This window comes from Neodiprion pinetum, chromosome 4 (assembly GCF_021155775.2).
Source record: "Neodiprion pinetum isolate iyNeoPine1 chromosome 4, iyNeoPine1.2, whole genome shotgun sequence".
Taxonomy (NCBI): domain Eukaryota; kingdom Metazoa; phylum Arthropoda; class Insecta; order Hymenoptera; family Diprionidae; genus Neodiprion; species Neodiprion pinetum.
The window spans coordinates 38706199-38721823 of NC_060235.2; the positions used below are offsets into that span (position 1 = coordinate 38706199).

Consider the following 15625-nt stretch of genomic DNA (forward strand, 5'->3'; position numbering starts at 1 on the left):
TCACTCCAAGGAAATTTAGAGAGAAGATTTCTTTACTAACCGTCAAGTACAAATCGCGGTTCGTAAATCTGTCCTCGAAATCGCGGGAGTAAGTTGATTAGATAGTAAATAAATATTTGACGGATTTTATCGCGTTTTTCATTCGACTTGTTTCCCGTACGATATGTGATATATATCGTACCTATAATTATATCGGACGTCAGATTCTTGCATATTGCACAGTTATATGTATAATGTATTTTCGAATTTGTCGAATTCGCGTAATCACTTCTATGTAAGAGATAACTACAGACGTTACAGACCAAGGAAGAAGAGAAAAAATAACCACTCTTACGTTAATACTGAAAAATATTTTCGTCGCGGTACGCCAATATTGTTCGTTCATTTATAGTATGAAAAAAGGTTGGCACATTCTGTAAATTTTACGAATTACGTATTCTTTAGATTTTTTCGAAAATATAGTCTAAGGAGAATAAAACGCAAAAAGTGAAAAACGAAACACATCCAATTAACTATTTTACATCCTTTCTTTTATTATTTTCTTCGACAATCGTTGCGTTGGAGTTGAAAATAACTTGTTTTTTACTCTTTTATTTTTACAGCTATTGGCGAAAGGCGGGACATTAGCGGCTCACTGTTAGCCTTTCGGCGAGGCTTGCGGGATTTTCAAGTACACCGAAGGTCAAGGATTCATGATGGAAAACCGCGCGCCGGTTACCGCGACTTATTATCGATTCTTCACGTGATAATTAGCGACTAGCGATCATCCGATCCCTTTATTGTGCGTCACGTAGTAAATTACAAAACATAAAATAATAAAACACATTTATGAATATAACAGAAATAACCTACAGCACAGAAATTCATCCGTACCGTAAGAAAGTTAAAGAAAAAAAAAAAAAAAAAGAAGATTTTTGCGTGCAACGAAAGTGTAACGAATGTGACACGACAAAAGCGAACTACTTAAGCACGTCGCAACTTTTCAGGGAAAAAGACTGACCTGCAGCGATACAAGTCGTTGAACAGAGTGCAATCAGGTATAATTCGGTTTTCGCGTGTTTCGCGAAATGCGCTCACAGGGTGAAGCGAATCGACCAGCTCGATTCGTGGCGATGCGAGTTATGCGCCGTCCACCTATGTCTGGCAAAACCCGAAGCCCGCCACCCCCGCCCCCGAAACGGGGGTGGCGGCGAGCCCTCTTTTCGCACGAAAAGCGCAGACGCGAAAACGGCCGCGATTCCCGTCATATAGTCAAGTCAAAGCTAGAGAATTTTCTTATAATTTCAAAAAGAAATCAATATAAATGCTATTTTACCTCACAATTTCTTCGTAGTTACATACATGTATCTTTTTTATTTCTTGTGATTTTCGTCATTAGACACCGTTATGCGATATAACGACGCACCGAAATTTTCCCTGTAAATTGCATCACGGGTTTCATCGCTACGCGGAGATTATACCTTAATGTGAGATTCCTATTCGAGGGGGGATGCTCGATCTCTGTTATTAAAACATGCAAGTACCAGTGTACGCATCCGAGTCTTCTGGGAGTCGGATTATATATAAGAGACATCGACCCTCGCTTATACAGAATGGCTGTTCGTCGATACCGCCCGTCTCGTCCTCGACCTGACCTCCACCGGGATATTCGAACGCCCTATATGGCATATGTATATAGGTATACCCATATAACACACGTAGAATATATGTATACCATACATTTAACGAGTGTAGAGTGTAAAGTGTAGAGTTTAATTTTGTATGCCCATTGCACATACCTATGCATGTAATACCGTTTATAGGTACGTACAGTAATACGCATTGATACCTTAAGCTTCTGGCTAACTTGTTTTCGGTCCGAAACAAATTGCGATTTCGATATCTAAACGAATTATGTGACAATGATTCCCATTCTTTTACATCGGCTGCACCACCAGTCATTGTCACATAATTCGTATAGAATTAAACTCGCGTTTTGTTTCGCGACGAAAACAAGTTAGCCGAAAGATTGAAACAAGTTAGCCGAAAGGTCGAGACGCTAATGAATATTACTGTACGTATAACGCATGATTACGATTTTATGAAGGAGAAAAATATAATTAATCTTATTATACATTCTAAGAGTTCAACGGAAATAAAATTTAATGAAAGATAATGTATATGCGGAAATGACGTGCGTCACCACAGACGCGGGCATGCCGAGGTTTTATGGCAAGAGAGGCACGTGACTCGAGTCATGGCAGTAATCAAGCACACGCGCCTCGCAGCACGAACGATCATCCAGCCTCTGTGATATATGGATACCTATGTATCTACCTACCGTTAGCCTAAAATCCGTTTCAGGATTCGGCTGATGTAACAAGGCGTAAGACATTCGGGATACGCGTTGCCTCGCAGGCTTACAAATAGCTCAATATGACGCAATCGTAAAAGATGTAGATTATTGCAGATCAACGATTTCATAGATTTTGATCAGTGTAAATTTATCCTCCGATTATATGCGTCATTTCAATCTGAATCATCCTTTGCATTATTTATACGCTACATGGAAGTACGCACGTATAATAAGCGGAATGATTTCTAGGCATATTTTTTTTTTTTTATTTATTTATTTAAACCAGCAATTTATATCATATACGTACTTGAAAACGCTGTATTATACTAAAAATATGTATACTTGGAAACGCTGCATACGTTCAGCTAAAAACTTTGATATCGCATGCGGAAGGCAAAACGCGTAATTGGGGTTTTCCGTCTCTTGACTTATACGCGGAAAAAAGTATGTGAACCAGGAAATTTCGTAATCAATTTGTTGCATAGCTAGAATTTTTCAAGTTTTATTTTATTCACGGGTCAACTCGTCGTACATTCGGAAGCCCAATTGGCCAGGCTTAGAAAATCTTTGTTATCGCAGTAAAAATACGTTTCATGCTGTCTTTATGTATTAAAACTGAAACTGCCTGGTCCAGTGAACTATTTTTTTCCAATGATAGGATAAAAAATTTCAGGAAGTTTAGCTCGGTATATTTATATGCGAGTCTAATCAATTCGATATACTGCTATGTACGTTACAGGTCTCTGATTATCATTAACATTACAATATACACGTGTTTGCAAGAATGACGATGTAATATGTACACCGTATCTACATCCGGTTGAGGTTTTTATCCTACAACCTCAACCCACCCCGAACGGACTGTGTGGCTTGAAAAACGTGACTAATACTGTAAACCGTGCGTACATGCATTGTACGTTTACACGTGCAGAATAAACGAACGAATAACCCACGACGCAAAAAGGTTGCGTCAGCCACGACGCAGCACCGACGGATGCTCCAAGGACCCTTCGTCCTTCGTTACGCGACAGAGGACGAACCTCCGAGTCTTTGACCAACCCCCCTCTTTTTTCTTATACTCAGGTCTTCACTTTGACAGATTGTATACTTGATCGTAGTTTCTGGTCTGCCTTCTGCACCCGTAAAGTCGGTTTAGATCATATATCTAGGTATCCATTGTCGTATCGTCTAAATGGTTACTCGCCCGTCTGACCCAAATAAAATCCGAGAGGAGTTCGTATTATTATATAACGAATAATGTTTATCAATGAATTGTAGACTTTTGGCGTCGGCCATAGAAAGTTTGTTAATTAGTAAGGACGTTTCTTGCACATGTATGCGTCTAACTTGTCCGTCGGACCTTGGTCTAACTACTTTGCATTACGGTTACTCCATTATTACACCTGACAGTGAAATATTTTTCGCTTTTGCACAATTTTCGAACATTATTTCAGGAGCAGTTTAAGCACAAGCCGGACCGCTTCGTGCAGCATGGCGGCGCCTATGGGTATACTCGATTCCAAGAAAAATGCGGGCGACACTGTAACTTATCGTTAGTATTCACTCAATGAATCATTCACGCAACGTTCTTCGAAACCGTTGCAAGTGAAAACTAAACTCGCATTACGAATGCACAAATATAGGTCAAAAAGTAAAATCAAAAGTAAGAGAAAAAAATTTGTGGAAAAAACGAGACCGACTGCTAAATAGTCGCTGATAATTCGTGTCTAATCGATCATGTATTATCAAACGTCTAATTTTGATCGAAAAATTTATTTATTCATAAGCAGCGGTTCGGACGAAAGTGACCTAAGGAGTAGGAGAAAACCAGTTCTGAATCCAGGCAACGCCGCGAGGCGACCTTTGTATAAATTCGAGAGTCGGGATCCCTGGCTCGGCTCGATGCAACAGTCGTGACGTCATTCCGAGCGCCGACGGGCCTCCAGGCACACCCACGACTCTAGCCAATCAGAGGGCGAGACTTTGGACGCCGGTTGCCAGTCGAAATATCAACGTAGATTGCGTCAGCCGAGGACCTTAGCTCGAGACGATGAGACTCTCGCTTTCGGCCGGCTGTGCAACCTTTCGATGTGTGGTCCCATGTGGTGCAACTGCGTGGATGCGTCAGATTCCGATGGGTTGAAAGGAGAAAGAAAAAAGACATGCCGGAAAAACTGTTTTTTCCCGATACTATTCATCACCGTGAAAAGGAACGAGTCTGTCGGTTTGTTCGAGAAACTACCGCGATGATCTGGAAAACGACCGAGCAAAAAATCTGAAACTGATAGAATTTGCCGGCCAAATGAAAATGTTTTAACAGAAAAATTAGAAGTATAATATTTCTGGAAAATAAAACATTTGTTAATTTTTTTTTAAATTCATATATAAACTGGGAAAAACGTAATCGTTCATTTGGAAAAAGTATATGTTTGTCGATAAAACTTTGAAAATCGATTTATTTCCAGTTGAACCGGAAATTGATGTTAAACGGGATGTGGCAATTTTTTATGCCCATAATTTGGTTGCAAAATCCTGTAAGTTTCAAATTTTTTCATCGACCAGTTTCCGATATCATCGCGGGAGTTTGTCGGACAGATCGACAGTATTCTAAACACCTGTTCAACGAATTATAGCGATTTGAAAACGTAAGGATTCGTTGAAATTATAAAAAATAGTTTCGACTGAACCGATACTTTTCTTATATCACCAAAGATGATCACAAGTTAAAAAAATGCAACGGTGCGAATTAGGTCAGAAATATTTTCAACTTCGGTATGATAATAGAATAGAAATTTAATACGAGATTGAATAGAAGGTTTTTCACGAGTTGCGCACAATTATGAGACTTATACGCGCGTCTTATAATTACCTCATAATCTTGTCTCTTGATCATAGAATGGTTTTTTTGTTAAAAAAAATCGTTATTATGTGTAACAAAACAGGAAAATGTATCGAGACTTTATCGACACGTAACATAAGCGTAACGTACCTATTTTTAGACAGCTTATGTGCCGTTAAGGGAAAAAATGTATAGCATATACACGCATATAAGGTATAAAATGTAATACTACACTTGGTCTGACGGTAGAATGACAGTAATCTGTGTCAAGATCGTTAATTTTAAACATTAACTCCGAAAACTGATAACGTCAAGGGATGATAAAACGAGAAACGTGCGTATAAAGCTGCAGATATCATAATGTCTTTGTGGAAATCACGTTATAGCAATAAAGGTAATTTATTACATACACGTGCATATTTATATAGTTAAACGTTAAGATTCTTATTTTTAAGCTCATAAGATAGTATTTAATATGTATTGTATATATTGATAACAACTTTTCGAAGGTGCGACAAAAATAGAAGCTGCAGGATATCCTACATTAAGAATCAAGCGGCTATGGAAAATTTGACAAATCTTAGACCCACCCTCTTGTACTACACACCTTGTACGATAAACGAATTATCTGTCATCTGGAAATAATTTACCAGACCACAACGTTATTCGTTTTCATTTCCAGTAAATCGAAACTGATTATGTAGGTATATAATTAGCAATGACGTTTATTCAGAAGTACGAAACATTTGCGTTGCAGTTCAAGGTTAACCCTTTGTCTGCTTGGTAGCATATTTGATACAATGACGAAACAGTTATTTATTTAAATATCTTGCTCAACTTCAATTTTTAAAATAGTAAACTAAGTTTTAAAAAGTAAGTTTATTAATTCGTAAAAATAGTTAACGCGCTCTAAAGAAAGTTTTCACGGAATAATTAATTGTGAAAAACTGTTTTATTTAAGCATGAAAATTGTAAATTTCGAATTTTAAAAAGTGTAATTTTTCAAACATTTTGTTTGAGAAAAATTTGAAGCGGTTGAGAAAAACTATTTTTTTCAACGGGAAAGAGGCTTGGTCGTTACCGGATTAAACTGACAATATAGAATGTTATGCAACAATTTCATCTACACCTACAATATGCCAACATAATACCATGCGACGTATAGATCGTTAATGCAGTTCGCGTCTCTGTGCAACCGACGTATAACTACTGTAATTTAAATCTAATTAACCTCTGCAGCCTCTCCGACGTACTCCAATTTACGTTCACGAAACATGTTGACATATACGCGTTGGCGGCTTGAGTTGATATGTCATAGGTTAATAATGTCATGGCTTATAATATTGCACCCTGCAGCCGAGAGTGTAACTCAATTAAATTACGATAAAAGAGCAATTTGATAAATTTGTGCATGCATCACGTGTTTGCGAAGAGGCGCTGTTTCGTTTTTAGCCTACTTTCCGCCATTACGATAATTAGCCGCGCCCTCCCACTAAACCAGTGCTCAAAAATCGATTAGCCAAATTTCCTAGCTCTCCTTCGGCGTTATGTCATATTGCTCGTGACGAGGGTCGAGAACAGGTATCTAATATACTACTAGAACGTTTCGCATTAGCAGAGGTATAGCTAATCTTACCGGGGTTAAAAATAAATTTTCGAAAGGCAGAGAGTCGGAGATACGCCGTCTGGAAATAAATCTTCGAGAAACTTGTACACCTGATGGCGTTAGCCGTTAGACGTTATACTTCGGTTCTTTTATGCGGTGAACAAGAAGTTGAAACGCACCTCGAATTGCAATGTTGGTAGGTATACATATACATGACGGTACTCCAAGTTCCAGTATAAATTGGATATAGACGTTGATTTATTGGTTGTATTTCAGTTTCGCAATCAACTCACACTCGCCGTATGTGATGATGAATGGAGTTTGAAATTTGACACGTATTCAATAACTTGGTCAACAAATCTACCTTACACGGATGCATCACTGCAGCGTGTAATTAGCACCGATTAACGAATATCGAATGACCTCGAGAAATTATACTGATGGTAAAGGAATTCACATTCCAATGAATCTCTTTTAGAATTTTCAAGGCAGTATCGGCAATAATAAACGACAACTACAGCAGCAGTTGGCGTGTGAAAATTGTTACACAAGGAAAACAATCGTTCAATATAATACCCGCAAATTCCTGAAATGACAAAGGTACGAATTGAGAATCGTTCTTGGTATGATGTACGGTATTTACTATCCCTATTCAATTTTTCCTTGTATCTCTTTGCGGCCGAATGAAGAACGCCGCATGTCTGAAGTCTGACGGTCGAGTGCATAAATCCCAAGTCGTTGCGCGATAAAACCCAGTTTCACAAAAAAAAAAATATAGTCTCGAGTTGCTTTTTTATCCAAAAAATGTATGATGTATTCAAATTTCAATGCTATTACATGTATGCCGTGATAATTTGTGACTATAAGATGGAAACGGTTACCTTCCATTCGTATTCTCAAACGAAATACCATAAGAGGTCAAAAATAGTGTATACAAATATCGCAAAACGTCAACAGCACATCGCATATGATATACAATAACATCCTCGTGCGAGCAAAGGAAGAATTTCTGCTCGCCGCGCCGTGAGCAGAACCAGAGGCATCGATCGGAAGACCGAATGACGTACCTGCAATAAGGTCTTGCCCTTCGAAGGGTCTGACAGTGGGATACGTGACCCGCGGCACGCCAAAGGACTCCAGGGATTATTTTTTTTCTCGCATGAGTCGACGCCGGCTTAACGCGGAGAAAGTTGGGTATAGAGACAGCGAAACGACGAGGGTCGAGGAAAGAGAAGGCGAAACGGAGGAATGGAGGTTTTTAAAACACCTTCGCTCCTTTCACCCGCAAAGGGCGGTAGCGACGTGCTTCAATGCACGCAGATTTCTATGTCTGGCACGCGTCGTCTTCCCAATTTTCCTCACGTTGCTTTATAGCGCCGCTCATATTTATATCTTTGCGCGCCAAATCTTATGCGTACGGTATGCCTGTACCTACGTGCAAAATCTGGGCTTCTAAAAACGAATAATAAACATCCGTACCTAAAGTAAAAGTCTGTACCAACTCGTAACATAAACGTTACGATTTACCGCGAAATCGATTGTTTATCCCACTGAATTGGTTCATTGGGATTTTTATTTCTGGCACATGCAAATATGCATCAATTCAGTCGTGAAACATGGAAAGGTAAGAATTGATCGGAAATGATTGTAGCTATTCGCTGTTTTTCAAAATAAACACGGCAATTTTTTTTCCCTGTCGGTATAATTTCGACTACGATTTCGGTCGGTATCGCCCGGGACTCTGGGTTTGTTCTTTCAACTTCTTTGCGAAAACTGCAACTCCATCTTATTGAAAACGGGCGAATAAGATAGAGAAAGCAGTTTTCGGACTGGATTGAATAAAGGACGATAATTCAAGTTTCAGATATTATACCGACGGAGCCAATTGAAATTACCGACGCGTAAAAACCTCCGCTGTTATACTGTTCCAGCAAGTACGCGACTGACAAGGTTAACAAACTTCAGGAAGAAAGCTGTTTAAAAACAATGGAATAAATTTGATCTTGAGTCTGCTTATCTTTTCAGGTCGAGTCAATTCACTGAGTTATTTGTCAGTACCTGAAACCTAGAAGCTAAAAAGCAAACTGCGACTGTACTTATTGCTGGACAACATGTTCAATGCTTAAGTCTGCTTACCCCTCTCGCTGAAACGGGAACGGTGGTTTCCCTCGTGTAGATGGGAACGTCCAAGTCGCTTACACTGCTGCTGATACTTGGTGCTCTTGAATTGTTCATACCACCGGCGGGTACCGAAAGATGCGTCGCCCTCAAAGGGTGGGATTCAGCGATAAAACCCTCCCCGAAATCGTCGTCGTCCCGGTTCATCACCGCAGAGCCTTTAACATAATTGAAAACACGATCTATTTCTTTTTCTCCAAGTTGGATCGATTGATTTTTTTTGTCTCATGAATTTCAATACTGCAATTTCGAACGCAAAATTTCTTCGTGACTTCGATTATGGCAACTTGTTAAAATTAGATCTTCGGTTGAAGCGAGAGAGTCCGCAGGCTTTCCCTGTCAAATATTTGGCATCTGGTCAAGGCTACAACCCAGTGACTGTGATGCTCGAAATCAATGAGCGAAGAAGACGACAGGCATATCGAGATAGCCGAATTGATTTTTCTCATCATTGCGGTTGAGGAGCGATTGTTCTCCGATTTTCGATTTCCGGTGGAAAATAATGAGGTCAAGAAGTCGTTCGTACCCCGGATATCGCATTTCGAGTTAAATTCTCACGAAAAAAACGAAGCCGGGGGTAATTTTATCTCGTCAAAAACGAATTACATTGCGCGCATAATTGTTGTACGCACTTATAAGTGCATGTGGGTGCAGTGTATGCAGATATTGATGCGCGTGAATGCAACAACGAGAGATAACTGCGCTTATTATTTCATCCTTCGAACCGCACGTGGTACGTGGATTACCGAGGGTGTCACGGTAAATGGATAATAGAAACTGCGCAGAACGATCGGAATAGATAAAATTGATTAACCGTCATCAATTCGGATCGAAGAGCAATAAACGGCACTATATGCAGCGGCTCGTAATATCTTATCTACCATACGGTCCTATTCGCGAGATGGAACATTGCCACGAACAAAATTGTTTGCCTAGAAAATTTGGCAAGAAAAATTTTCACCTACATCTAATATTTACCAATAAATATCAAGTCAACTTTGTAGCATATACCAGTTGCATACATAACTCGCATCCTAAGTGAATCATACGAAATGATCGTACAGTCAGACGTCATATATTTTATTATTAGAGTCACTGAGTGAATTTTTAAAGTGACCTGAATCTGTTTCAATTTAAAATACCGTTGTTTCTCTTTTTGGATAAAGTTGTTTTTTTCATATAATACAAAACAAAAAAATGTATTTGAGTGAAAATATCCAACTCCGTACAATGTCAAATGTAACATCGGAAATATTCTACAAAAGATGACTTCTATATATCTGGTGTCATAACAAACAACCATGAGAATTATTTTGGCCATATTACGCCAAACAGTGCGGACTTTTATTGACACCGCCAATTTTCCAGTACTGTACTCTTTCCTCTAAATCCTAGTAGAATCATTTGAAAGTTGTATTAATAGTGAAGTCTAAATTTTTTTTTCAGCGGTGATTTATAATTCATTGGATTCAGAATAAAATGACCGACCATTGAAGCAACGCTAGAATAGATTCGAATGATTTTCAACGGTTTCTGTCTTTATCGATTAATCACGCGTAGGTGCGCAATTGAACAGACCCTTGACGTCTCGATTTTCCTGCGCTGTCCTCCGTCCAGGGGTTAATAAATTTGAATCGGCGATTCAGTTATCTTACATATAGTTTAATTAAATCGGTTGGATAATGTAGACATAAGAAAATTACAATGACAAAGACGATAAAAACAATGACAACGACAATAATTTACCTGACGATTTTATCCAATTATTTAGAATTATTTGGAAATATGATCGATGCAGGAGAAATCGATTCGCGAATGAAATCGGTGCTGCAAGATTTTTTGGACTAAAGTATGCTGTTCGAATCCTTGAAATACCACCACCGATTTTTTCTCGAATTCGAAATGCCAATAGGAAAAAGAACAACCGAAGCACCGTCTCGACGAAATACGTTCTTGAGACTGAGCTAGAGGACGCATTTCGTTTAGTTTCGTCGCGACGGCGACGGGCCTACGTCGACGTGAAATCGACGTCAGTTTGCTAAATTTAATTCAACTTAAATTTAACACAGGGCGTCGTCGTCAGGCGAGCCTCCGTGCACCGTTACCGAGGTGTCGAGCTAAGAACAGTTTCAACTCTTTTTTCACCCTCTCGCCTCGCCTCGACGTCGGACCACAGAACTATTACGGTTTCACCTACACAGATGTAGCTATTTCGGTCAGAGAATGAAATTTTCACGTACTGCACGTCGGACCGTGTTATCAGCAGATTTATGTATACCGCCATTCATCCTTTAAACAATCAAAGAATCGGTGAAATAGCAAATAATATCCGACATAATTTTCCTCAAGTTGTTCAGTTTGCAGAAATATATTTTCATCAAAAGCGCACAATGTGTAATTTATTAAGTAACCTCCGAGTATAATTTATCACGAAATGGATCTGCGTCCGATAATCCACTTTAGGTATCTATTCCTTCTGAAAGTGCAATGATATACCACGTAATCATGAAAATGACGTTATCGACATGACGTCATTTATCACCAGCGAATCGTGGAATCGCGGGAAATTTGAAATAAGTGATAACAGTGCACTTCGATAAAAGGGAAGGGGCCGTTATATTTTAAAAAAGAATCTAATTTTATAGAAAGACGGAAAAAATAGTTTGACAAATCAGTGATCAATTTAATTGCATCACATGCAGCAAGATTGTTTGGACAATTTGTGGATAGCTGACCGTACCGCGTGATGATTTCTTATTTTTTCATTTGCAAGTTTTCCCCCAACGGTAGGCGTCGTGGTCGTAAATAACGGTTATCTGCACATGGATAATGTACAATGCACGTGTGTATAATATTTTCGCGAATGTGTCGAGTTGCGTCAGTAGTGAAGATGTTCTTTCTCGTCGGGGTGAAGTAGCGCGTGATCAGTCCCGAGTTTCTGCCGGCGCTTCTATTCATATACCTATTTCAGCATTGTGATACTTCTCCGACAGTTTCAGTATTGTCATTGAAATCGTCATTTTATTCCAAATCATTGTGCAATCTTCTCCGAGGTGATTGCACGTGGCTAATTGAGTTCAATGCTCCAGAAATATTAGCCGTGTGTCTACGAATAACTCATACGTAGTTCTTCAATCTTACTACCTTCTGAAATTGTAGCAATCGAAGCAAACATTCTGTAATGCCGTTCTAAATATATGAGACCGTAAATAACTTATAATACAAGTTTTGGAATCTATGTAATTACGTCTGACGCAAACATAACTCGGCACAAATTTTTCATGAACATCCTATTCATCAAAGCCGCCTGTATTCTGATTGAATTGGTTATTAATTACGTTCAATGACTAAATCCGCAAAACACAAATTGATGGATAGGATTGAAGTAGTTAGTAGTGACATCTATTGCTAGAAAGCAAACTAACCAAATCAAGTCTGTACATCTACTTGTAATAAAAAGGTTTCCGCTCGTTTTATGTATGTATTGAGAGTTGAGAAATACGTATGGCCACATTGGCAGTAACATTACTATCAGTCTAAATTCTAAAAAGACGTTTATGTTTTGAAGAAAGACTACTTTTACGCGTTTCCTTCGTTTTGTATTCATTTTTACACATATTTGAGCCGGCTCTGACTCGGTCGATAACACAATCCAGAAACTTTCCTGTGCTTAGGTTGTAGCGTGGGTTGTAGCATGACGGTAATATCTCACAGCGTTTCCGTAGCTGCCATGCGTGAAGGTTCTCTTTGCGCGTGGTTCGCTTTGACCAGACAAGATCTGATCGCAATATCGGTGTAAATTACACCGTGTAATTTTTCTTCAGTCAGCACGTCTGCATGAGAATGGCCGATGCGATTGAAAAATCCGCCGACGTTTCGTTGGATATTAAAGAAGAGAAATTGAAAGGCGTATGCCCCATTAAACCAGAGTAAGACAAGTAATGGAAGATATAATTTTCCAACCAAATTAAAATCTTGTCATTCGTCAGTTTTTTTAAGTAGTGCTGAACTACAATAAATTATGGTGTGCTAACCTCAAAATGCATAATAAACACGCTATGTCAAAACAAGAAAAGACTAGGAGTTGATAGTTGATTATAGACCTGAAAAAAAATTATGCTAACAAAAATCGCCATTTTATCTTAATTTTTTATTTTCATTCATAGGTTCATTATCAAAGATCACAAAAAGCTCTTAATAGAAGAAGCATTGACTGATGTCTACAAGGAACAAACAGCGTCGCAAACAGGCAATGTTGAGCATAAAACACTGGCTGAGGAGCCGGTGGATAAAAAAATAAAGTTAGATGACAAGAAGGAGAAACCTCGCGGGCAAAACAAGGCTAGGCCTCCACCATACAAAGCACCTAGAGAAGAAAATTTATGTCCATGGGTCGTAGACCAGGCGGTTGGAGAGCCTGATAAAAAATGTGATAACACAAGGTGTCAGTTTATGCACGACAGGGTGGAGTACATGAAAATTAAACCGAAAGACATTGCTGACAGCTGCTTCTTCTTTGATACAATCGGTCGATGCCCTAGAGGCACGGCTTGCAGAATGGGTGCTGTGCACTTAACTGAAAAGGGACTAAATATAATTGATGAAGCCAAGCTTGAAGAGTACAGAAAAAAACCAATGTCTACCAAAAATCAACTGCCCAAGGACTTACAAAACAAACTTAGAAAGCATAAGTATAATTTTTCTAGAGCGGAGAAAGTGGTCAAGGCTAATGATGCGGCCAAGAGGAAGAAGGATGCTACAATTGCTGCAGGGAAGAAAACTGCAACATCTAATCAGGCTGAGATTATCGCAAAGACTGACGAAAATGTTGAATTCAAATCAAAAGAAAATAATTCACATGAAGAAGTAAAACATGAAACGAATCTGGATGCTTCCAGTAATGGCGTCAAGGACGAAACGATTAATGGCTCTGTTAGAAACTCTGAAAATTCAATCAAAGTGGACCAAAAGATTGGCCCAGTGTCTGATTACGACGTAATAAGGCAACTACCCTCAGAAAGGCGAAGAATCGACTGGAAAGATAAGATTTTATTAAGCCCGTTGACAACAGTCGGTAACCTGCCATTTCGTAGAATTTGCAAAGAATATGGAGCTGATTTTACCTGCGGAGAAATGGCACTGGCTCCTAAAATATTGAAAGGTGCCACTGAAGAGTGGGCATTGGTTAAGAGGCACGAAACTGAGGATATATTTGGTGCACAAATATGTGGCAACAATCCCGGAGTTCTTACCAGGTGTGCTCAACTCTTGGACAGCGAAGCTGAGGTCGATTTCATCGACCTAAACCTGGGATGTCCGATAGATCTCATATATAGACAAGGCGGAGGGAGTGGAATGCTTAATAAACTGAATGTACTGGAAACAACAATCAAATCTATTAGCCAAGTCATGCAGATTCCTTTGACCGTTAAAACCAGGATGGGAGTTTACATGGACAAACCTATTGCGCATAATTTAACTCCATTGTTCCGAGACTGGGGAGCTTCGATGATAACGGTGAGACTTTTATTAATGTTGTCGAAAAACAATTGGTAAAGCTTAATTTCTTTACATCAGACTTTACCAGGTTCTGCAATTTCTTATTGTTTGCTCAAATTTCCAAGTGTCAACATATTTAATTTCAAAACCCCCTAAATCTGTGATTTAAAAATGATTTAAACAACAAACAAATTGACTGATGTTCACTGTTGATTCAATCAGTTTACCCTTGTTATATAAAGACAAAAATAAATCGGCAGGTACACGGCAGATCGAGAGAGCAGAGGTACACTAAGATGGCAGACTGGCAATACATAGAAAGGTGTGCTCAGGCGGCGAAGCCAATTCCGGTTTATGGCAACGGGGATATATTATCATTTCATGATTACAAAAGTGCAAAGGAAAAATACCCCTCTTTACAGGGTGTTACTGTCGGGCGTGGTGCTCTGATTAAACCGTGGATATTCAGAGAGTTCAAGGAACAAAAACTGCTGGACGTGCCAAGCACCGAGAGATTTGAAATTGTTAAGAAATATGCCAAGTATGGACTTGAACATTGGGGCTCTGACACTAGGGGCGTGGAAACAACCAGACGATTTCTACTTGAGTGGATGTCGTTTCTGCACAGGTAAAAATTTTACAGATTTGCCGATTTTTGAGGGAAAAATTTTGATATTTAGGTACGATTGAATCTAACGGAAACTTCATTCTTATCGATTCGTTACATATAATGTTCATTCACTAGATACATACCTGTGGGAATATTAGAGCGACCACCGCAGAAGATAAACGAAAGACCGCCATTTTACAGGGGTCGAGATGATATGGAAACGCTTATGGCCAGCTCGAATTGTGCGGACTGGATAAAAATATCGTAAGTTGTTAAGACATGTTTTAAATTATTTGTAAATTTGTCTGAAGATCTCGTTTGACGTTTCGTGCTGCGTTTATTTTTCAGAGAAATGCTTCTCGGCAAAGTACCCGAAGGTTTTCACTTCCTGCCAAAACATAAAGCAAACTCCTGGTAAGATGTAAAAAAAAAAGGACTAAGGAATGATGAGTCACAGGTAGCATTTTGTAAATAACTTCAAACGCTATAAACTGTGTATATCGTACAGAAATATAATATTTTAAGCGACAATATACAATTTGATTAGTTGATTTTTAT

At 39.0% G+C, this 15625-nt stretch overlaps 2 protein-coding genes across 3 annotated transcripts in view; one reads left to right on the plus strand and one right to left on the minus strand.

Annotated features, from left to right (window-relative positions):
- LOC124216904 (solute carrier family 2, facilitated glucose transporter member 4) overlaps nt 1-10902 on the minus strand; it is a 36468-nt gene extending 25566 nt beyond the window's left edge. The window contains exons 1-2 of one of the 2 annotated variants that reach the window (XM_046621999.2): nt 10705-10902; nt 8917-9116 (exon numbers count right to left, since the gene is read on the minus strand). In XM_046621999.2, the coding sequence (XP_046477955.1) occupies nt 8917-9105 (189 nt within the window). In that variant the 5' untranslated portion in view covers nt 9106-9116; nt 10705-10902. Of the gene's footprint in view, nt 1-1000; nt 1128-8916; nt 9117-10704 lie in introns of those variants that run through there. The other variant, XM_046622000.2, reaches the window with a different exon arrangement.
- A 1679-nt stretch (nt 10903-12581) lies between these two features.
- Dus3 (Dihydrouridine synthase 3) lies at nt 12582-15618 on the plus strand. Its single transcript, XM_046621988.2, has 5 exons — nt 12582-12887; nt 13125-14475; nt 14718-15085; nt 15203-15331; nt 15416-15618. The coding sequence occupies exons 1-5, from the start codon at nt 12796-12798 to the stop codon at nt 15483-15485; spliced, it is 2010 nt and encodes a 669-aa protein (XP_046477944.1). The 5' UTR covers nt 12582-12795; the 3' UTR covers nt 15486-15618.
- The last annotated feature ends 7 nt before the right edge of the window (nt 15619-15625 follow it).